The sequence below is a fragment of the Panthera onca genome, chromosome C1 (assembly GCF_046562875.1).
Source record: "Panthera onca isolate mPanOnc1 chromosome C1, mPanOnc1 haplotype 2, whole genome shotgun sequence".
Classification (NCBI taxonomy): Eukaryota; Metazoa; Chordata; class Mammalia; order Carnivora; family Felidae; genus Panthera; species Panthera onca.
This window is the reverse complement of record NC_138346.1, coordinates 79,529,980-79,553,632: the sequence shown is the minus strand read 5'-3', so window position 1 is coordinate 79,553,632 and position 23,653 is coordinate 79,529,980. Positions and strand designations below refer to the sequence as shown.

Genomic DNA, 23,653 nt, shown 5'->3' with positions numbered 1-23,653 from the left:
AATTTTTTAAATCTAAGATTTTGGGGAGGAAACTTTAAATGTTGAATTTAAAAAGTATAAGTGAAACAATTTGTCTCTCCAGATTTGTTACATAATGAAACAAGTGAAAATTTAATGCATTTTATCCAGAAACCAGATTGTTTAAAATGCCTATTGATCTTGGAATGTGTTTATATTTCAGTGATCTGTGGCATTATTCTAAAACATTATTTAATGTTAAGGTCTTTCTATTAGAGTTTAGAATTTGTCTTTAAAATATTTAATTTTTACACCTACAGATTTCTGGAGATCATGCTATGATGATGATAAAAATAAAAATAGAATTCTCCTACATGGTTTTTTAATGCTTGTTCATTTGAAATTTCATGTGTGTTGGGACTATACTAGCTAAACACTGCAGGCCCAATACCAACAACACAAATTGTCTCTGACTCTGATAAATACCTGTCCATATATGGGAGAGCAATATAAACCATTACATTACGATGATATGTGTAATAAAGGACTACAAGGAACAGAGAGCACACACCCTCAACTCTGCCTGAGACAGGGAGTACCAATTAGATATTCAAGTTAAAAGCCACTAAATAAGAAATCTAAGTCGCTTGTAGTTTATTAATTAAAATGATTCAGACATTCAAATTTACTTCCAAATAAATTCATTGCCTTAGAAGCAATTAAAATGAGCTTTCTGGGGGCGCCTGGGTGGCTCAGTAGGTTAAGCGTCCAACTTCGGCTCAGGGCATGATCTCACGGTTCATGGGTTCGTGCCCCACGTTGGACTCTGTGCTGACAGCTCAGAGCCTGCTTTGCATTCTGGGTCTTCCTCTCTCTCTGCCCCTCCCCCACTCATTCTCACTCACTTTCTGAGAAATAAAATAAATATTAAAGGAAATTAAAATGATCTTTCTGGAAATACATGCTGAATTTGGAAACTTACATCACTTGTATTGATTAAGTTTGCTTTAGCCAGAATAATGTCAGGTGTATCAGGCATGATGTGGATTTGAGTCTTGTCCTTGTCCCAAGCTTCTCTATAAAGTCTCTAAAATGTGAAATAAGAGATTTTCAGCAGTTTTGTTAGATTAGTCAATGACATCGTTAACTTTAAACAGGATTACTAAATTCATCTGAATTAAGCATTTTAACTGACAGCATAAGCAGAAAATAGGTACAGTATTTTTTGATTTGTCTGGGGAATAACTGCCTTTCAAAATATAAAGTGTGGATTACCTTTTCAAATTTACAAATAACCCTGCCCATTAGAAATCAACCCAAGTAATCAGAGTCTTTGCCAAGATCGTCAAATAAAGCAGAAATTCTCCATCTGATTATAAAAGTCTCCTTTGATGTTTAATTGGGAAATAGCCCTTCCCTTCTCAAAAGAAGATGTATTCAAGGTATATCTAGAAATTAGGGAGTTGCATTCTCTACGTTTTATTATTTATGGTTATACCTTATAATAATCTGGGGGGATTAGGATCCCAAGAGAATTTGGTATGGAATTTATCCAAAATCTCTTACATGTCCCAGAGCCATCCTCTTTCTTCAACAGAAGACAAGGGAACTCAAACAAAAATCTCATTGATTTAATAACACAAGGGAGTAAAATTTTGATGAAAAACAGGATGCCTACATTGTCAGAGAAATCTCCCCCAAGATACTTATCAATTCCAGAAGATAAAATGGTAATTTGACAGTGGAGAAACCTCGTAACACCATTTTAACCAAATGACCAAAATTAAAATGATCAGTAATGGAACAGACTGGTATCTTGTATCACTGGATATGACACATGGAGGAAGATACCACATGTGTTGTCCTGCTAAGTACAAAGCATGAATGTAATCATGAGGAAACAAAAGACAGACCCAAATGAGGGAGATTCTACAAAATGACTGGCCCATGCTCTTCTCCAATGTCAGGGATTTAGAAGGCAAAGGAATAGTGAGGAGCCAGTCCAGATGACAGGAGACTACAGATAGCACAAGCAAATTTAGTGTGTGATCTTGGATTGAACCCTGGGTCAGAAAATAGTTCTTATTTTGTGTAAAGGACATTCGTGGTAAAATTGAATAAGTTCTATAGACTAGTATTGTTTCAACATTAATTTCCTGATTTTGATCGTCGCACTGTGGTTAGGTGAGAGAAATGTTCTCGTTTTCAGGAAATGCACACTGAAATAGTTAGAGACAGAGAGGCATCATAAAGCAACTTACATATTTATGAAAGAAAAATAAGGAGGGAAAGTGGGGGGGGGGACGCAAATGTGATAAATGCTAACAATTGGAGAACTGGGGTGAAGATACATATATATACATAATTATATTTATATTCATATTTATGTATTTACTATATATATATGTTTATTTGTACTATTTTTGCAACTTTCCTGTATACTTGCAATTATTTCAATATACACAATTTTGGAACTCTCACTGGTTTTTTGGACTTGCCAATTTCCCCTTGAGGCATGCAGCGTGGGGTACAGGAGCTGGTACTTTTCTCCTTCCGGAACATGCTTACTACATAGTCCAGAGAAGCTGATTAAGATCTTCAGGACCAAAACAAAGCAAGGCTTGTGAATTTGCACATACGCTTATCCTGGTTATGCGCTAACCTTTCCGATTAAGACCAGAGATTCTCAGCCTTGGCACTGCTGGTGTTGTGTACTGGAGGATTCCTGGTTGCAGGGGTGCTGTTCTGTACATTTCTGGAATGTTTAGCAGCATCCCTGACTTCTATCCACTAGATGCCAGTAGCATGCCACCCTCAAGTTGTGACAACGGCAAAGGTCTCTAGGTATTGCCAAATGTCCCCTGTGGGACAAAAATATACCTGGCTGAGAACCACTAAACGGGACCATTTCCTCAATGGCATGTGTCACTCTCACCACAACCCCTGCCCTGATCCCTGAAAAACAGAGAAAATGCTAATATTTGTTTATACTGAGATAGAAGTATGGGTCTATTCAAAAGGACAGAGAGTAGGCTCAAGGATCAAGTGGCCCTCTTCTGAGGCCTGAGGGGATCAGTGTCTTAGCCTTCCTACAACCAGGGCACACTGTTGAAGAGGTCTGTTGTGAGACATTAATGTTGATAAACTTCATGACTGAGGGTTTTTCTCTTAGCCACCTTATTAGTTCAGAGCTCTCTAAACAGCTCTGCTTCATGGAGACAAAGAAACTTGGATTCCAAAAGGGGAGATGTTTTACATAAATTTGTTGCTTTATTAGCTTGCTGGATTCAAGTTGCCATCATAAAAACAGAGAGAAGAGATGAAAACTTGAATATTTACAATAAAACTAACAGGTTAGCATTTATTATAGATTTTGGGTGTAAACATTGTGAGTCTGTGAGGGGGTGATTGGGAAAAGAGCAGCTACAACTTATCAAATGCTTACTGTAAACTAGTTACGAGTTTTATATAAACATTTATACGATATGTGTAAAATATATAGATATTGTAAGTATTCAGATTCTTCTAAGACCCAATTATTATATATAAATTTAAATTTTCTTATCAGTTCCAGAATCTCAGTGCACATAATTCAACTTTCTGTAATTTTCAGAGTTATGCTTCTCAATGAACAATGATGAGTAATCTTTCCCCTTCTTGGCATAGAATTACTCTACACTACTATCTTTCATTTATTTTATTCAATAAATATTGAGAGTTACATGCTAGACACTGGTGTCAGTGCTGGGGAAGGAAATAACTTGAAGATGGGATACACACACATATGATATATATACATATATGTATATGTGTATGCATATGTAGATGCGTATGTCTTCTTTACTTGTCTTGATTTGGCTTAACAAGATGCATTATAATCACCTGGCAGAAAATACACTCTTTTTAACAGTTCTACTTCGTTCGTGCAAAGTACTCAATATACTGCCCTCTCAACACTCTGTCCCAACAACAACACAAAATCTAGGCCTTTAATGCATTCAAATTTCAAAGAAAAAAAGTATGTTCAGTAGTTTTCTCATTTTCATAATGGATGGATGGATGGATGGATGGATAAATAGAGAAAAGGCAAGTAAATAAGAAAGAAAGCTTTAGGTGACAAAAATTGGTACTAACTCATTTTACATGATCCAGTACAGGGTAGTTGATAATTCAAATGAAGCAACCAAGTATTAAACATTATGCTATGTTGTGCCACGCGGTATGATATGCTATGCTATTCTACTAATTAATTAAGCAAATGTTACTGAGCTCCTACCAGGTATCAGGTACTATAAATTTTCCTATTTATTTCTAAAGAGTTACTCACATCACTCCTATTTTTGGCATTTGTCTTTGCCAGAACTATGTCCATGGCATCAGGAATGCTGGTGAACTTGTTTCTGTCTGGAGGCTGACGGTATTTCTTCTCACTGATGATTTCTGAAGCCCGTTTGTTCTTTTCTGCCTCCAAAGAACCCAGGGGACTCCATCCTATGCCTCTCAGCCACTCAAGGTCAGACTTATACAGATTCTGTGAAAATACAAGGCACTCCATCAAAACCCCATCCTCATCTGGACCTACAACTCAAGTGATTCTATGTATTACAAACAGATGCACTTTAGATATTCAACAATAATTCCTCTTTTTACTCTCTGTCTCTGACTAAATAGCTACTCAAGTGGCAACATATAAGCTATTGAATTAAAAATAAACTGACCTCACTCTGTAGTTGATAAACTTTTTTAGCTTGAATAACATCGTTCTGGTCAGGCAGGCACGTCCACTGATGCAGGTGGTTCCTGTAGTCCACATCACTGACTAAGGCCTGGCATTTCTTGGCCAGCACCACTCCTAACATGTCCACTGGGCTGCTGAACTTGGTCTTCCACTTCTCAAAGTCCTTCTTGTATTCTCTTTCACTCTGCATCTTGGCTACATTCATGGACAATACAAGCTTTGGATCATCTTGCAGGCTCCGGAATCCAATATGGTGGCCAAGTTGTTTGCGGTAGCCTTGTTTGTATTTAAACTGAAATCAAAGGAAACAGTTCTTTTATTGGCATAAACAGAGGTCAAGTGAAGCTCAACAATTTGAGCTTAATTAAAAACTCAATTTGCTTTATTTGCATGTTTATTTTCCAAAACTGAAGTGAGAAAAGCGATGTCCATATTAGTATGAAATATGAAAACTGACCTAGAGGCTTCTAAAAAAAAATGCAACATAGTTCATTATCAAGAGAGGTTAAGATAAAAAATTAATTCTAACTAAGGGCAAAAATATATGCCATGATATGCTAGACATTGTGTATATTGACCTCAGGGTAATATTTGTGATAAACAAAGGTAAAGCTCTTGTGATAGCTTTATGGAAATGATGGAAAGGTATGGGCTGAATGGCAGAAAAACAAGGAAGGTTCAGGATTTTATGAACAAGCCTAATAGCATAGATTAATTTATTAAGCAGTAGGATTTTTGGTGGTTTGCCATATCGTTATGTCCTATAAACTTGTCCTGTTCAGGATCCATATCTTCATGCACATGTAGCTAAAAATAGCTAAATATATTAGATTAGAAAGAAAACTCCACAAGACCTCAACATATTGCTAAGATGTGTCAAAATGAATTACATAAATTTAAGAAAAGTGAAATCCAGTATTTAGATCAATTGGGAAAAACCTGCATTAATGCTGGATGACAGTAGTAATAGTGACAATAATATGACAGTAATGATAGCATTTACTTGATGCTAGATGCCCAGCACACATTACATTTCATGGAGTTAGGTTCTACTCTCTTGGGTTCTACCCAGCTTCATGGTTATGTATATTAAAAATACTCAGAAGTTTAAGTTGGCTATAAGCTTGATATGGGCAATCTTATAAAATTTCTTATAAAAGTAATGTCATGGATTCTGTAGGGGCACAGATAAAAGCAGGTCAGAAACTCATTTACTGTGGGTATTCCTGGGTGGCTCAGTTGGTTAAGCTTCTGACTTCAGCTCAGGTCATGATCTCACAGTTCAGGAGTTCAAGCCCCATGTCGGGCTCTGTGCTGACAGCTCAGAGCCTGGAACCTGCTTCAGATTCTGTGTCTCCCTCTCTCTCTGCCCCTCCTCTGCTTGCACTCTGTCTCTCTCTCTTCCCAAAATAAATATTTTTAAAAATTTTATTTTAAGAAAATTAAAAAAGAAGAAAAAAAGCTCATTTACTCTGACCTGACCTCTTATAACAAGAAAACAACACTACATTTTGGGGCCCAATCTTGAGAGGGGTAATGAAAAAAATATAATAAATCACAGGTAGAGTGAAGGACTTTTAAAGAATATTGAATATTCAGAATATTGTAGGACTTATAACTCTAAAACCAAAGGAGAATAAGAAACTTGTAATATGAAGAGATATCAGGTGGCAGAGGAAATAAGTTCCTTTGTGATGTTCCAGAACACAGAACTAGAGTTGATTGATAACATATTCAAGTTGAAAATAGGGAACTATATAATAAAAATTAGAGATGCTCTAACAAGGAAATGACCTGCCCTGAAGGACACAAAAATTCTTATATGCATATGTATCCATAGACCAGACGGCCATCTTTTGGAGATGGAGAGAAGGCAGGACACTGAGTAGGAGACTGAATTAAATAGCCTTCATGTTATCCTCTAACCAAAATCTATGATTCTAATTTATTAAATTAAGTACTCATAAAAATAGCTCTAATTTCCTTAAATTTTATAGAATATGAAAACCATTTGAAACTGAGAGGAGATATAATCTCTACAATGGGGGGAAAGTTCACTTAAAGTTAATTTTAGGGGAAGATTTCAAAAGATTACCTAAGAAATTAGGTCCTATCAAATGTGTAGTGAGAAAATCACTGATGCTATTTCTTCAGTTTCTAAATCATCTTCACCTAATGGGGAGTACATAACATTAAATGTTCCTGGGGGAACATTCAAGCATCATTATTGCTGTAGGTTCATCAGTATATCGATTCATTTAAATAAGGAATTGACCCGCAAGCCAATAAGTAATAAATCATCTAATTAATTTCTAACATTTCTGGAATGCCACAAATTAACTGATTTAAAGAGAGTCACTGGGTGTTACATGTGAGTGATAAATCACTAATTTCTACACCTGAAACCAGTTTTACCATATATGGTAACCAACTAGAATTTAAATAAAAACTTGAAAAAAGTAAACAGAATTTGCCCTTATATTCTTAGAATTCATGGTGCTGTCTTTAGACATACTTTCTCCAGCCCAAATCCTTGTTTTGTTTTAAAGATTTTAAGAGGTAGTTCTTCCCTCTGAAATTCCAAATTTCTCTGGATTTTTTGAGGCTAATTCTTAGAATTAACATAATGACATGTTTATCTATACACAGAATATCTAAGTCAAATATTTATAAACATTTAATTAGTCAATAGGAATTACACCTAGTTTATTTACCAAATTAACTACCCTTTTCAATCATAACCAAAAGTGGCCTTGGAGAACAAATACCCAACAGAAAGTTAAGCCCTCTGGACCTTAAACCTAAATTCCTGAAACTTCCTGAATTTTCTATGCCCCTAGCTATTTTAGAATTATTTACATGCAAGAATGGGTTAAATAAAAATAACTGGCAGCTAATTTTTAAATATGTGCATATAAAAATTTATCAACATCAGGTTATTGAGTTTGATTTATTAACTGGCACTTTGGATTTGTCTAAAATAGACAAATAGAAAACAGGAAATTGTTTTCAGGCAAGCAGGGGAAAACTGAAATCTCTGGTTTCTTTGTAATGTCTACAAACATAGCATCTTAGGATAATGGCTCTTTTTTTTTTTCAATATATGAAATTTATTGTCAAATTGGTTTCCATACAACACCCAGTGCTCATCCCAAAAGATGCCCTCCTCAATACCCATCACCCACCCTCCCCTCCCTCCCACCCCCCATCAACCCTCAGTTTGTTCTCAGTTTTTAAGTCTCTTATGCTTTGGCTCTCTCCCACTCTAACCTCTTTTTTTTTTTTCCTTCCCCTCCCCCATGGGCTTCTGTTAAGTTTCTCAGGATCCACATAAGAGTGAAAACACATGGTATCTGTCTTTCTCTGTATGGCTTATTTCACTTAGCATCACACTCTCCAGTTCCATCCATGTTGCTACAAAGGGCCATATTTCGTTCTTTCTCATTGCCCTGTAGTACTCCATTGTGTATATAAACCACAATTTCTTTATCCATTCATCAGTTGATGGACATTTAGGCTCTTTCCATAATTTGGCTATTATTGAGAGTGCTGCTATAAACATTGGGGTACAAGTACCCCTATGCATCAGTACTCCTGTATCCCTTGGGTAAATTCCTAGCAGTGCTATTGCTGGGTCATAGGGTAGGTCTATTTTTAATTTTTTGAGGAACCTCCACACTGTTTTCCAGAGTGGCTGCACCAATTTGCATTCCCACCAACAGTGCAAGAGGGTTCCTGTTTCTCCACATCCTCTCCAGCATCTATAGTCTCCTGATTTCTTCATTTTGGCCACTCTGACTGGCGTGAGGTGATAGCTGAGTGTGGTTTTGATTTGTATTTCCCTGATAAGGAGCGACGTTGAGCATCTTTTCATGTGCCTGTTGGCCATCCGGATGTCTTCTCTAGAGAAGTGTCTATTCATGTTTTCTGCCCATTTCTTCACTGGGTTATTTGTTTTTCGGGTGTGGAGTTTGGTGAGCTCTTTATAGATTTTGGATACTAGCCCTTTGTCCGATATGTCATTTGCAAATATCTTTTCCCATACCGTTGGTTGCCTTTTAGTTTTGTTGGTTGTTTCCTTTGTTGTGCAGAAGCTTTTTATCTTCATAAGGTCCCAGTAATTCATTTTTGCTTTTAATTCCCTTGCCTTTGGGGATGTGTCGAGTAAGAGATTGCTACGGCTGAGGTCAGAGAGGTCTTTTCCTGCTTTCTCCTCTAGGGTTTTGATGGTTTCCTGTCTCACATTCAGGTCCTTTATCCATTTTGAGGTTATTTTTGTGAATGGTGTGAGAAAGTGGTCTAGTTTCAACCTTCTGCATGTTGCTGTCCAGTTCTCCCAGCACCATTTGTTAGAGACTGTCTTTTTTCCATTGGATGTTCTTTCCTGCTTTGTCAAAGATGAGTTGGCCATACGTTTGTGGGTCTAGTTCTGGGGTTTCTATTCTATTCCATTGGTCTATGTGTCTGTTTTTGTGCCAATACCATGTTGTCTTGATGATGACAACTTTGTAGTAGAGGCTAAAGTCTGGGATTGTGATGCCTCCTGCTTTGGTCTTCTTCTTCAAAATTACTTTGGCTATTCGGGGCCTTTTGTGGTTCCGTATGAATTTTAGGATTGCTTGTTCTAGTTTCGAGAAGAATGCTGGTGCAATTTTGATTGGGATTGCCTTGAATGTGTAGATAGCTTTGGGTAGTATTGACCTTTTGACAATATTTATTCTTTCAATCCATGAGCAGGGAATGTCTTTCCATTTCTTTATATCGTCTTCAAATATCTTCATAAGCTTTCTATAGTTTTCAGCATACAGATCTTTTACATCTTTGGTTAGATTTATTCCTAGGTATTTTATGCTTCTTGGTGCAATTGTGAATGGGATCAGTTTCTTTATTTGTCTTTCTGTTGCTTCATTGTTAGTGTGACAATGGCTCTTATAGGTCCTCTGACTCAACCTCTATTGAAGAAACCCTTTCTTTGATACTGGATCAGTAAGAAAGAAAAGTGAATTTTTGGTAAACTAAGAGGATAAGAGAAGATGAAGAAATAGTATTGCATTTTGAAAGGTAAGGCCCATCTGTAAAAATAGTTACCAGCATTAAGATACCTGATTCAGATAACATATCATAAAAGCCAAACAAGTACTTACATCGCTAACGATGTCTCTTGAAGCTTTGGCCATCTGCACAGAAATTGCATCAACTGGGAGATCATATCCTTTCTTCAAAGCTTCTTCCCACCCAAGTTTATAGAGTTTCTGGAAATTAAATAATTTAGCATTATTCAGTATATACTAAAACCCCAATGAGTTACTGAATAACAGTTTACCTAGAGAGTAGACGTCAGATTCTATCATCTCCCTTATCTCTAAAGATATGGATAAAAACAAATGAAGCTGTTTTTATGAAGCACTGACTTAGCATTACAGGATTTTGCTTCAATTTTCTGACTCTGAGAATACACTCAGTTATGAGATACATATACAATTTTAGAGTTGCTTTTCTGTTCAGACACAATATGGGCATATCAAGTATATTAGGTACTTTCCTCCTGCTGTTAAGTACAGTCTGGGCTCACTATTTGAATCACAGATGTGAAAAAAATTGGTAACCAAAAAAGTCAGGTAACAAAATTTTGATTATCTAAGTGATAAAAGTAGTAGATACTGAAAAGCCTTTTATGAGGCACAATAAATGAATTCATCTTTATGCATGAAATTTATTGAATAGATGCAAGGGGGTTAAAACTGGATAATAATAACAATAGTTGTAAGTCATCCAGACTTAGTGTGTGTTCAACACAGGTACTGTGTGGGGAGCCTTCCATGGAAATTTCTCATTTGGTCTTCACAGCAATTTAATTTAATGTCATAAGCATTATTATGGTCCCAATTTTAGGAATGAGGAAACTAAGGCTTAGACCCAATGTTATATAATTCATAAAAGCCAAAACCCAAAGCAGGTCTGTCTGATGCAATTTTTTCCTTTCAACCATTATTTATTGATTTCCTATTCTGTGCCAAGTACAAGGAGTACGGAGATAAATCACACAGGCACAGTGCCTCTCTCCATGGAGCAAAAGAGTCACAGCTAAAGCCCTTCCTTTTAACCGCCATATTTTGCAGCATCTCTAGTTAGCCAGTGTGAGTCATTCATTTCCATTCCTTCTGCATTTACATCAATTATTTACCATTACATCATTTAATAAGTTTAATTAGTTTTAAGTCAAATTTTTCTATAACTTTACCTGGCTATACATAGCTTGATTCTGCTTGGCTTGTAAAATATCTGGTGTATCTGGCATCACATGAATCTTGGTTTTATCTTTGTTCCAGTCAATGGTATATAAGTGCTAGGAAGTTAGGGGGAAAAAAGACATTTGAAATTTGAATAGCTTTTTAGGACCCACAGGAAAGAAAAAAACTTAACAGACCATTTGAATGCACTCAATTTGAATTAGATTAATTTTAGTAACTAAAGTCGCTTATGATTCAGAAAAGACACTAAAAACAAACTCAGATTTTTTAAAAATAATATTGTAGGTCTATCTTCTAGAATGGATTAAAAATACTTAACATATAATAATTTTAAAAAACAAATGATTTGTAACTCAATGATAAGATTCAGGGGAAATGGGGCACCTGAGTGGTTCAGTCAGTTAAGTGTCCACCTCTTGATTTCAGCTCAGGTCCTGATCTCACAGTTGTGAGATTGAGCCCCACATCAGGCTCTGTACTGGATGTGGAGCCTACTTAAGACTGACTCTCTCTCTCTTTCCCTCTGCCCTCTGCACTTGCGCTCATGCACTCGCTCACTCTCTCTCTCTCTCTCTCTCTCTCTCTCTCTCTCTCTCATAAAAACCCAAAACCAAACAGGGGAAATAAGAAGTCGGCAGAAGAAAATGATATAGGGACATGCTCTGGAACTGTTTGTCACTGCCCAGAAGTGGTGGACTCCAACCAAATTCCCCAAACAAGAACCAGAGGCTGTTAGCCCTGCCTTCCTGGGAGCTGTATGGAAGGACCTGAATAGAAGGATGGCTGCCTACCTTGTTCATGGTATGTGCATTCTGCTTGGCAAGAACCATGTCCATAGAGTCAGTCAGTTTCTTAAACTGGAAGTTGCTGGGATGCTGGCGGTATTTCTGATCACTGGCATATTCAGTTGCTTTCTTGGCCTTCTCCACTTCTAGGGAACCAGCTGGACTCCAGCCAAGCCCTTTGTACCACTCATTGTAATCCTGCTTGTATTCATTCTATAAAGAGAAGAGACAAATTCTCCTTCACCTTATCAATTACTTTACCTTTGTCAGTTTAGACACAAAAGTATAGAAGACTGTGATCTCCATTCCTGGGCTAGGAATCCAACCATCACCCAGAAAAAAGAGAGACTTACATCACTCTGTATGCGATTCATATTCCTGGTCAGCTCGATGCTCATGGCATCTGGAAGGAGGACATACTTGTGAATCAAGTGCTTGTAGTTGGTGTTGGTGATGTTGGCTTGAGCATCCTTGGCAGCTGTGACACTGAGCATGTCAGCAGGAGTGTGATAGCTGGTCTTTGTCTTCTCATAGTTTTTCTTGTACTCTCGATCAGACTGCATCTTAGCCACTTGCATGGAATGGACCAACTTGGGATCATCCTCAAGACTACGGAAACCAAACATTTTCCCCCTTTCCTTTTCATAATTGTATTTGTATTTATACTGTGAAAAAATTAGAATATTTGTTACAGCAGTTCTTTTGACTAGAAGAATTCTAGTGTCAATATTCTGTATTTATAAAAAGTGATACTTGTGTAGAGTTCTACAGTTTATAAAACACATTTTTCACATTTATTTGTGTAACTTGCTACTCACAACTATATGTTGTGAGGTAGATTACAAAGTTATTATTACTGCCCCAATGTTACAGGTGAGTAAGCTGAGACCCAGGGAGGTGAGTGGCTTGCTAAGGTCACTAAGTATTAGAACCCAGAGCCTGTGATGATATACCACACTGCCTTCCACACATACTCTGTTGTTAGTGTCAAAGAGAACTTCAGTAGGGCAAATGAGTGAAAAGAGCAGAATGTTCTAAGCAGTTTAATGCTGCCCTAAGAAATCATCAGCCAGCCTTTTACGGTTGAGAATAAGCTTAGTTATGGGATATCGTTTTAGAGTAGCTTTGTATTTGTAGAACTCCTTTCCCCTTAAGACTGGCATAATGGGGAAGAAGTTTTATTTATCACTCAACTTCTTTCTACAGAGAGAGGATCCTGATACATGGAAAGTTTTTATTCTGCCTGTCTCTTGTGAGTTTGAGTGTGTGAGTTAGGGGGCAGGAGCTCGGGGAGCCAAATTACTCCAGCATAATAGAGGGAAAAGAATTTGGAGATTTCAGGACAATGTAGTAGTGGCATCAGGATGGACAGGTAGGAAAGATGAAGAGCAAGTATGTAAAATGAGAGAGAAAGTGTCATTGCAGGAGTGGCTAAGGAAAGAGTGCTCTGAAATGTGCTCTTCCCATTACCCCCAAATAACTCAGTGCTCACTGTGAGCAGATTTCTTGTGGAAACAACCAAATGAAAGAACTGAATTTCCCACAGGTGATGTGTTATGGCAATGGTGTGTTGGCACACCAGCGATTGGAGGGATAAAAGCCCTCATCTGCAGTGTTTGTCAATTTCTGTGGTGTAAATACTCCCACCATGGCTGATGTCAAGCTACCAAGAATTTAACAACTGGCTTGCAAAATTTCTGATTATTTAATAATCAGTTGTCATGAGTCCAAAATATCAGCACCCCTAGTACACCACACAATGAGACATCCTGTTAGGAGGACAGTTCCTAACAGGCAGGAAGCAAGAACAATCCAAGTCTTTCTGCAGGAAAGCTTGGTGAAGGGCTTTGGATTTCTACAGGCCATAGCCTTGGGGATGGAGTTCAAAGCAAATTCACCTAGATCTCATAAGCTGGGGAGCACAAAGATATGTGGTCATAATGTGGTTAGCATTCTGTTTTTTTCAGAAATACCAGAGACAACAAAAGAGCAAACCTAAGAGGTACTCATTGAATAGGAGGCCATTGTTAGTAGGCATGCTTTGTTCCCCCCCCATATTTTATCCATTGAGAGTTTCCAAAACTCAGCCCTTATTATTTTGGTAAATTAGAAAACAAAACAAAGGTGAGTGTTTTCCTGCAGACTTACATCACTTGCAATATCTCTTGAGGCTTTGGCAGCTTTGATAGGAATTGCATCAGTTCTGAGATCATAGCCTTTCTTTTTAGATTCTTCCAAAGAAAGTTTGTAGAGTTTCTGTAAAGAGAGGCAAGGGAATAATTTTCTTCTAAACAGAAAAGCCCGGGCTTATTTTAAAAGAGTAAACACTAGTGCTGTGGCATCATTTTTATTTTTAAGCAGAATGTTTCCTTGGTGGTTCAATGGCTAAATGTTCTTACAAATAACAAAATTGTGTTTGGAAAAAGTCTATTACAAACCCAAACTTATCTTCAAGAAACCATCAGAAAAACAGCTAATGATCTCTTAGGTTGTAAATATGCTTTTTAAAACCGCTAAAGCCCAGCAGATTCTAATTGATAACGTTTTTATCAATTAAGAGTCAAGGAAAGACTACGAAACAACCATTCTCTTAGAACAAAAGAAAACTTCACTGTTTTGCAAGTGACACTTTTATTCACGTAATTGTGTGGATTTTACGATCCAAAAAGGAGTCATCAATCCTAAATCCTTATGGAATTCAAAGAGAAGAAAAAACACTGGTAGGATTGGAGATTTTCTAGCAACTATGGTTAGGTTGAGAAAGGAAGTGAAATGAAACACCTACGCATTTTCTAACACTAAGTGTGGAACATTCCTTGTTATGGAGCTTGCTCCAAATTCTTCAAAATGTTCATCTTCCCTTTCCATTTAACTTTCCCTGAGACCCCCCTCTTTAGGACCATCTCAAAGGCTTGGTAGAGAGACCACAGGAACCGAGCCCTAGGATTTTCACTTCCTTTTTCTCTTCTGGGAGAGGGAGGGGGCAAGCCCTTCTCTTCCTGCCAGGTCTCTTAGTTTGAGGAGGCATACCCGCCCCCCAAACAAAACCCAAGTGCCCTTCAGATTCCTAACTGCTGGGCCCAAGTCTCATTGACAGGCCTGCTCCAACTCTTAGCAAATCAAGGTTAGAAAGAGAAAGATTGTCATTTGTGGATTCCTCTTATTTTCAAAACATTCATTCTTCATAGTTGAGACATTACTTTATTTGTTTATACTGGTTCAAATAAACCGGGGGGATTACACTTACATCACTCATATTAATTGCATTTGCCTTTGCCAAAATAATCTGGGGGATATCAGGCATAATATGGACTTTGGTCTTATCAGCCTCCCATGCTTGTTTGTAGAGATGCTGGAAAATTTAAAAAAGAAAAAAAAAGGAAAAAAGGAAAGTTAGTATTTACAAATCTTAAAATGTGCTCATTTTATATATATATATATATATATATATATATACACACACACACATATGTATATATGTATATGTATATACACACATCAATATTTTAAGTATTTTTATTAACTCGATTTTATTTTTTTTATGGAAAAGATACTCATTCAAACAAGACAGTAGAGATTATGTAAGATGGAAAGTAAAATGATACCAAGATGAGAATCATAGAAATAGCAAATGCTACACTGAGAGGTATCTTGGCGGTCATCAGTTGAATCCTTTTGTTGCAGATTTGAGGAAATTATGGCCCAGAGAAGCAATGTACCTTGCCTAAAGACACACAGCAGGTCTGGGCTATAATTTCCACAACTTTGCAGTAAGAGGATGAAGATTCTTACTTTAGCATCATTATTCTGAAATGGTTAATAAATCATTAATGCTGAAAAAGAAATGAAAGGTTTATGTGAGCTTGTCAGAGTTTAAATACTAAATCTTAAAAGAGGCACTGAGATTTGTGCCTTGTCTTTTAGGCAAGTCCCTATCAAAGGCAACGGTCATCTTGACCAATCAGTTTTCTTTCTCAGAAGACTCCAAGGGATTTACTCAGAGACTTAGTATAATACAGCTCTCTCTAGTACAAGTAGAACCATAATTTTATGTGACTGTTTAATGTTAAAGTCCAAATAGTTTTTTTTTCTCTTTTGCTAATCAATGGCATTTCAAATCGTGATCCACAACAATGCTGTTGCAATTATTTTATTATTTGTAACTTAGAGAAGTACCAGGTTGATGTGTTTGTTGGTCCTGATATTTATTATGGCTAACAAATTTTTAAAAATACAGTAAGCCTTTTCTAAAGGGTGGAATAATTAATGATCCAAGGGACTACTGATGGGAGAACAATTGCTCTCATGATTTGTCCACAGAAGGTCCCGGCTCCAAATGCTACCATAGCCACATAATCTAAGAGTCTTCTTCAATTCCACTGACGCAGCTAGGAAACAGGGTGGGCTGCAATACCCAGTTGTTATCAGGCAAACAATGTGCTGATTCAGCATCATGAACTTCTACTCAACTTCATCTTAGACAAACAAGATTTTGTTACAAAATGTGCATGAAAAGAAACAATTCATATTTATTTTGTTATGTCTGTTGGGAAAAATGGTTCACTAAACATTTGGGAGGCCACGAATTAGGACTGACTTCTATCATTTTTTTTAACCACAAGTCCCCCCTTTTAAAAAATTTTTTATGTTTATTTATTTTTGAGAGAGACAGAGCATGAGCAGGGAAGGAGCAGAGAGAGAGGGAGACACAGAATCTGAAACAGTCTCCAGGCTCTGTCTCAGCTGTCAGCACAGACCCCAACTCGGGGCTCAAACTCATGAACCTCAGATCATGACCTGAGCTGAAGTTGAATGTTTAGCCAACTGAGCCTCCCAGGCGCCCCAACCACAAGTTCCTTTTGCAAAGTTGAATAAACATTCATTGTGATGCCCTAAAACTATTAGCAAAACCCATAGGTCAAATGTAAGAATGCCTGGCTTTTTCCCGGTGCTTAGGAACTATCACATTACGAATGACTTACTTCATTCATAATTTTTGCATTATTCTGGGCCAGAACCATGTTCATTGAGTCCATCAAAGTGGAATACTTCAAAGTGTCTGGGTGCTGGCGGTACTTCTTTTCACTGATAATCTCCATGGCTTTCTTGTTTTTCTCAGCTTCTAGGGAGCCCAGAGGGAGCCATCCAATGCCCTTCATGAAGTCAACATAGTCAGCTTTGTACTGATTCTGCAAAAGAGGAAAGGTTCATGGATGAGGAGAAACCCAAACTTCCAAGGACTATGAGTGGGTGTTTAATATTCCCTACGTGTTCAACCAACAGCATAACAAACTTCAACTCTTTTTGTCCCCAAACAGTATCTTTTCACATTTTCTTGCACGAACAATTAAAAACAAGCAGTAATATCTTTGTGATTTATTTTCCGCAATGCCTTCATTAAAGAAAAAAATGCTAAGAAATACCAACTAAACTACTACATGACTATTCTCTCAAGAAAAGGAATGATGCTGGCCTTTCTTACAAAAATTCCCAAGTTCCCTTGGTTGACCGAGGACTCACTGGGACCCCGGTTCTCTCTTTCATTGTAAGTTTTGCTCACCCACCACTGTTACAACTCTCTCAGGTATGCCAGAAACCTCACTGGTACTCTATGCAAATTTTTTGGTCCACCCCCCCCCCCCCAATTCTGATATTGCCCTCTACAACTCTGCCATGGTTGGTTTTATATGAGCACTTAATTGCCAGGGGTGGGGTACATAATAGCTCAGCTCAAATATTCCCAAAGAGAAACACATGCTTGGTGTGGCCTGCCTTTGGTTTGTAATTTAAATTCCCTTCTCACAGCCACCAAATAAATGGTCTCTCTAGCTGAATTCTGTTCCTTCCTCACATTCATTCCAGTAGCTGCCTCAGCCCTCACCTCCTCAATGTTTCATCAGCAAGTTGCAAAGTTGGAAGGAGTGGAATGAAAGCTGGTTAGGAGTGAGGGGCAGGAGCTACCAAGTTATCTGACTTTCTGCCTTTCCCCTTACTTCTGTATCAGAAGCCATATGCTTCTGACTCTCTTTGCTAGACAGGTTTCCTTCAGCATGCTCTCTGCAACAAAATTTCATTTGCGATTGCTGGATCCAGCATTCAACAATCCTCACAGCAAGAATGGTGGAAAATAAGACTTTAGTTTCTAGAATTTATCCCCTTTTGTTAAAATAAATAAATTCAATCTAAGTTGAAAAATATATATAAACAATTTGGTGGGAAACTACACATGAATTTCTTTCAGGATTTTCATAATGATTTAGGGTCATTAATGATCCACTTATTATCCAGAGTAAATGTTCTACAAATGATATGGCTGTCACATACATCACTTTGAATCTGCATCATATTTTTGGCCAGTTCAAAGCCCATGGCATCGGGAAGCATGTTGTAGGTATGGATCACATTTCTGTAGTTGGTGTTGGTGGCTGCTTCCTGAGACTTCTTGGCTGCCACCACACTGAACATGTCCACCGGGGTGTGGAAAGAGGTCTTGGATTGCTCATACGCCTTCTTATATTCCCGATCTGACTGCATCTTGGCCACCTGCATGAAGTGCACCAACTTGGGGTCGTCCTCTAGGCTCCGGAAGCCAATGTGTTTCCCTTTGGCTTGTTCATAGGCTTGCTTGTATTTGTACTGCGGATGGGAAAGAAAGCATGGTGATGAAGTTAGTGAAGGAACGAGAACAAAATGTAATTCATTAGACGCCATGAGATTTGTCATAGGTGTACAGTTTTAGAGCTACTGTACAATTAGAGAGAAGCTCATGGGGGCTGTGAACAAAATCTTTTTACTTCCAATTTCTTGCCAGACTTGACTCCATTGAAAGAAAATGATCTCAGAATTAATCAAAGAGATGCATAAATGAGTTGTTTTAGGGTGCTTTAGAAAGCAGCTTTCCTCACTCAGGTGTCTAATCAGAAAAGGCTACAGGCACAATTTCTCCTGGTGCATCTTTAATTCAGGAAAGAGCCAGATCATGGGTCTCTTGGGTAAAACGTGTAGATTGCATCCCTACATTCACCCAGGATTGCCTATAAATGATCTGAATACTCTAAAAGCAACTTGTCTTAACATGACCCAGTTACTTTTTACATCAAATAATGAACAAATGATTAGAGGGTCCTTGGACTGGGTGAAGGAAAGTGTCTTGTGTGTTCCATGGATGATAATCCCACCAACACTAGGTAGAGTTGACTGCAGCTCTTGAATATGCACAGGAACTTGGCTCATTTGTGTCTCATTTGCTGAGCCTAAAGAAAGCCCAGTGGAAGTACTTACATCACTGGCAATGTCTCTACAGGCTTTTGCAGCCCTTATTGGAATGGCATCAGGCCTCAGGTCATATCCTTTCTTTTTCTCCTCTTCCCAGCCAGCTTTGTACAGTTTCTAAATGACAAAATAGAATAACACCTGCAGCTTGTTATTTGGGTTCGAATGGGAATCCTGAGTTTGAAGCAGTTGGTATGTAAAAGAGAGGCATCCCATAAATATTAGTTCCCTCCAACCTTCTCTCCCACTTTGTTGCTGTCAATCTACTTACATCACTCATGGTGATTTGGTTTATTCTGGAAAGCAAAATGTCAGGAGTGTCTGGCATGACGTGAATGGTGGTCTTGTCTTTGTTCCACTTTTCAGTGTAGAGCCTCTGCAACAAGAAGGACAGGCACATGACTGTAAGGCAGGACAAGTTTGTGAAAGTGGTATCAGGAGAAACAGACTCACATCTCCATGATAGAAGAAATTAAATCTGATATTGGGAAATGGGTAAAATGGCAAGAAGATGGGGTGATGAGACTGAACACACGAGGGAAAAACCTATCAAAGAAGGGAGTCTCCTTCCACTGAAACAGCACATGCCATGTTGCCCCAACCTCACACTACATGGAGTTTTGCAGTTCTGTCACACCCTCTGAGTAGTGCACACAGATGGTCTGAGGATCAGTGTATGTGAGAGCTCTCTAGACATGATGAAAGTTACAGAATTCCCCCTCCCACCACCACCAAGACCATCACAAAGATTAAAAATGCTGATGAAGATTATAGTGGCACTGCCAGGCTCATGACTTGAGTTCTATGAGGGTTCTCGGAATGAGGCCAGCAGTTGGGTTCTTACCTTATCCATATTCAGTTTGTTGCTTTTGTTAAGTGCTTGTTCCATTGTGTCCATGGCATAGGTGAACTTCAGCTTCTCAGGATGCTGGCGATACTTCTTCTCACTAAGAATCTCTCCTGCTTTCTTCGCCTTCTCCACCTCCAGTGACTCTATTGGGACCCAGCCGATCCCTTTCATCCAGTTGGTGAAGTCGGATTTATATAGATTCTTTACAATGAAAAAGGACATTTTCATTTCAGAAACAGAGCGTGAGTTTCTTTGGCTAGATAATTTACTCATTATCAAAAAGGAAAAAAAAAGAGGGAAAAGAGAGTAACCTGCTTTTTATTCCCTGCCATCTTTTGGAAAAGAAACCAAATTACAAAGTGATTGAATTCTTGGTGATTTTGAACAGGAAAACCTGACCCAATAATTCCTTTTTAAATTTAACTTTCTTGGAGGAAAAGGTAGAAGAATTTTACACTGGAAAGACAGTATATTGCACTCATTTGAACCTCTTAGCTTTTCACAGAATATATCATATACTGTGTCTAACACACACACACACACACACACACACACACACACACACACACTAACTAAAACAAAAATGTTAAAGCTATATATAGTTCACATGAGTGAAATTCTAAAACTCCAAATTCTGGAGAGGATCCCTAATTATAGTGAGTCCGGCCAGGTTTAAGATGAAGTAAATGGAATTGCCAATTTCTTGTTTGTCCCTCCCACCGGCTATAAACGGATAACTAATTCTATGCCCACAATGTATTGACTGTTACGTACATCGCTTTGGATCTGCATTGCATTCCTGGAATGCTCCACATTCAAGGCATCAGGCAGCAGAGTGTAGCTGTGGAAGGGTTGTCTGTAGTTGGTGTTGGTAACAGCCTCCTGAGATTTCTTGGCTGCTGTCACGCTGAACATGTCCAAGGGTGTGTGATACCTGGTCTTGCTGGCTTCGTAGCCCTTTTTGTACTCACGATCTGACTGGATTTTGGCTACATTCATGTAATGAACCAGTTTAGGATCATCCTGAAGACTGAGAAATCCAATTTGCCTGCCTTTGGCTTTCTCATAAGCCTCTTTATACTTGAACTATATTAAACAGAAAGACAAACAGACAGAAGGTTGATAGGGTCAATTACAGGAAATACTAAAGTGTTATACTGAATTTACGTAACAAATTAAGCAATAGCCAAATTTGGTCTGAATGCAGGTAACATCTAAGTTTTTTAGTATTTTTAAATAAATAACTAGGAAAGTATTTCTAATGGAGGGTCTTGAGATTTGCTCTGGGGATAATTAAGAATGGGGTAATTTGTGGTTTACATCTAGATTATTTATAAGTAGATTCTTTGAGTATTCTCAAAGGTTCCTGAAAAGTCTAGTAAGGATTTGGTGTATATATATTTTTTAATAATCAATTCCAAAAAGAACTGCATTATTTTATAAAGTACTTGTGTAATCCTGAGTAAATTTCAGCAGAGCTCTTATACAAATTAGTGTATTCAACTCCAAATGAATTTTTACTCTACCAAGTTATTATATCAACTCATAGAAAATATAACTTAACTTATAAAAAGTGAATAAGTAGGTAAGTAACTAAAATCCTCTCATTTAAATCTATAATTCTTCCTGGTTTTCCATATTTTATCAGTTTTAAATTTTTTTTTAATGTTTATTTTTTGAGAGAGAGAGAGAGACAGAGACAGAGAGAGTGTGAGCAGGGGAGGGCAGAGAGGGAGGGAGACACAGAATCCGAAACAAGCTCCAGGCTCTGACCTGTTAGCACAGAGCCTGATGCAGGTCTCGAACCCACGGACCATGAGATTATGACCTGAGCCAAAGTCGGATGCTTAACCAACTAAGCCACCCAGGTGCCCCTATATTTTATCATATTTTTTATTTGTGAAAATTATGTTAAAAAATTTTATTCTTTTAAAATACTTGGAGACTTTTTTTGACTTAGTGACATTTTAGTATGCCAAAGTTTTTTTCTTGAAAAAAAAAATTCAAATAAAAAGCAGTTTCCAACTTCAATGAGAGTACCAAACATTTTTCACAGTTTAAAAAATTTTCTTTTTGTATTGAATTTCTAAAGATTTTAGGGACGCCTGGGTGGCTCAGTCGGTTAAGCGTCCGACTTTGGCTCAGGTCATGATCTCGCGGTCCGTGAGTTCAAGCCCCGCGTCAGGCTCTGTGCTGACAGCTCAGAGCCTGGAGCCTGTTTCAGATTCTGTGTCTCCCTCTCTCTCTGACCCTCCCCCGTTCATGCTCTGTCTCTCTCTGTCTCAAAAATAAATAAACATTTTAAAAAAATTTAAAAAAAATAAAGATTTTAAAGCAAAGTAATATAATTCATTGGCACTTAGGATGTTAGGAAATATTTTAATACTATAATATTTAATTTCCTAATTTACCTCATATATCCTCGTATACCATGTAAAGGTTTTAAAAATAGAAGAAGAGTTTTCTACTTTCAGATTAGACTTACATCACTAGCAATATTTCTTGAACTTTTTGCAGCAACAATTGGAATGGCATCTGGTCTCAAATCATAGCCCTTAGCAAGAGTTTTCTTCCAGTCTGCTTTATAATGAGCCTTGAAAAAAGGAAACAGTATTTTATTATTTTATTATTCTACTTGAATATATTTCTACATTTTCAAACTTTTCTATAATAAGCATGTAATACTTTAATTTTCTTGTATTTTTTATAATGAAGCAATTTAATCTTATAGAAAGGTATGAAAACTAAAATAAAACATTCAGATGTAGTACCACCCAGATTTAATTAATGCTTAAATATTACTTACAAAAGCAGAAAAAAATTTAAATAAACCAAAAGTATAGAAATGAGTACCAAAAAATTTTATTTGGAGACAAAAGAGCCTAGAATGTTAGGAAGAATGACTAAGACATCTTTTAAGAAATGAACAATTTTATCCAGGTTTGATTACATTTTTAAGTTAGAATTTACCAACTTTTTTTAGAGCAAAAGGAAACAACTCATAATAGTAAATTTAAACATCACCACCAATTATGTATCTAGACTACCCAAGAGGCTATTTATATGCCAAAAAAGAGTTTCTAAAGAAAATTAATAATAAACTTTTATACAAGTTTTAATGACTGAAACAAAAATTAGACAAAGCAATACTTGTGCTTATTACAGACTATTCATTACTGTTGACTGATTTAAAAATTGGCCCCCATACATGGAGGGCAAGGTGAGACCGAACAAAGAGGGAGACCACTGCAGATTGGCAGGTGACAGGTTTAATAAACAAGGGAACTTACACACAAGGCTTGTCGTGGGCGGCCATGAGACAAGTAGATCTCCTCACCTGCCCACCACAATCTTCAAAGTTTATACAGAGGCCTTAACTGGGTTCAGTCACGTATGCCAGTCAGATGGTCCCAACAACATACTGCTCTATCAAGGCTGCATCCTTGAAAATGTCTCCTACTGTGGGAATGGTGGGCAGAATGGACATTCCAAGGACAGGGGAGGGGGTGAGGAGCCTCAGGTTTAACCAGCAGTCATGTTTTCACAATGACTTTCCAACAGAGACTCAAAAGGTCCATACTCCTTAAAATTCTCACTGCTAGAATTATACAGAACTGAAAAGAGGAGGCCCATGTTAGCAATATTAGACTGGCACCAGGCCAAATACTCACATCACTCATGTTCAAGGCGTTGACCTTGGCCTGAATAAACTGAGGCAATTCAGGGTCCATAGTGTACTTATGCTTCCGTTTCTCTCCCTCTATTTTGTAGTTCAACTACAAACAAAGGAGGCAGCATG

The 23,653-nt window shown here is 37.6% G+C and overlaps 1 protein-coding gene across 1 annotated transcript in view; it reads right to left on the bottom strand.

Annotated features, from left to right (window-relative positions):
* Positions 1-23,653, bottom strand: part of NEB (nebulin) — a 224,961-nt gene that overhangs the window by 147,711 nt on the left and 53,597 nt on the right. The window contains exons 39-55 of the mRNA XM_078451297.2: positions 23,526-23,630; positions 22,340-22,447; positions 20,629-20,940; positions 19,849-20,055; positions 19,276-19,380; positions 19,014-19,121; positions 18,057-18,368; positions 16,715-16,921; positions 14,980-15,084; positions 13,881-13,988; positions 12,086-12,397; positions 11,739-11,945; positions 10,938-11,042; positions 9,841-9,948; positions 4,677-4,988; positions 4,286-4,489; positions 941-1,045 (exon numbers count right to left, since the gene is read on the bottom strand). Of these exons, the coding sequence (XP_078307423.2) occupies positions 941-1,045; positions 4,286-4,489; positions 4,677-4,988; positions 9,841-9,948; positions 10,938-11,042; positions 11,739-11,945; positions 12,086-12,397; positions 13,881-13,988; positions 14,980-15,084; positions 16,715-16,921; positions 18,057-18,368; positions 19,014-19,121; positions 19,276-19,380; positions 19,849-20,055; positions 20,629-20,940; positions 22,340-22,447; positions 23,526-23,630 (3,030 nt within the window). The remainder of the gene's footprint in view (positions 1-940; positions 1,046-4,285; positions 4,490-4,676; positions 4,989-9,840; positions 9,949-10,937; positions 11,043-11,738; positions 11,946-12,085; positions 12,398-13,880; positions 13,989-14,979; positions 15,085-16,714; positions 16,922-18,056; positions 18,369-19,013; positions 19,122-19,275; positions 19,381-19,848; positions 20,056-20,628; positions 20,941-22,339; positions 22,448-23,525; positions 23,631-23,653) is intronic.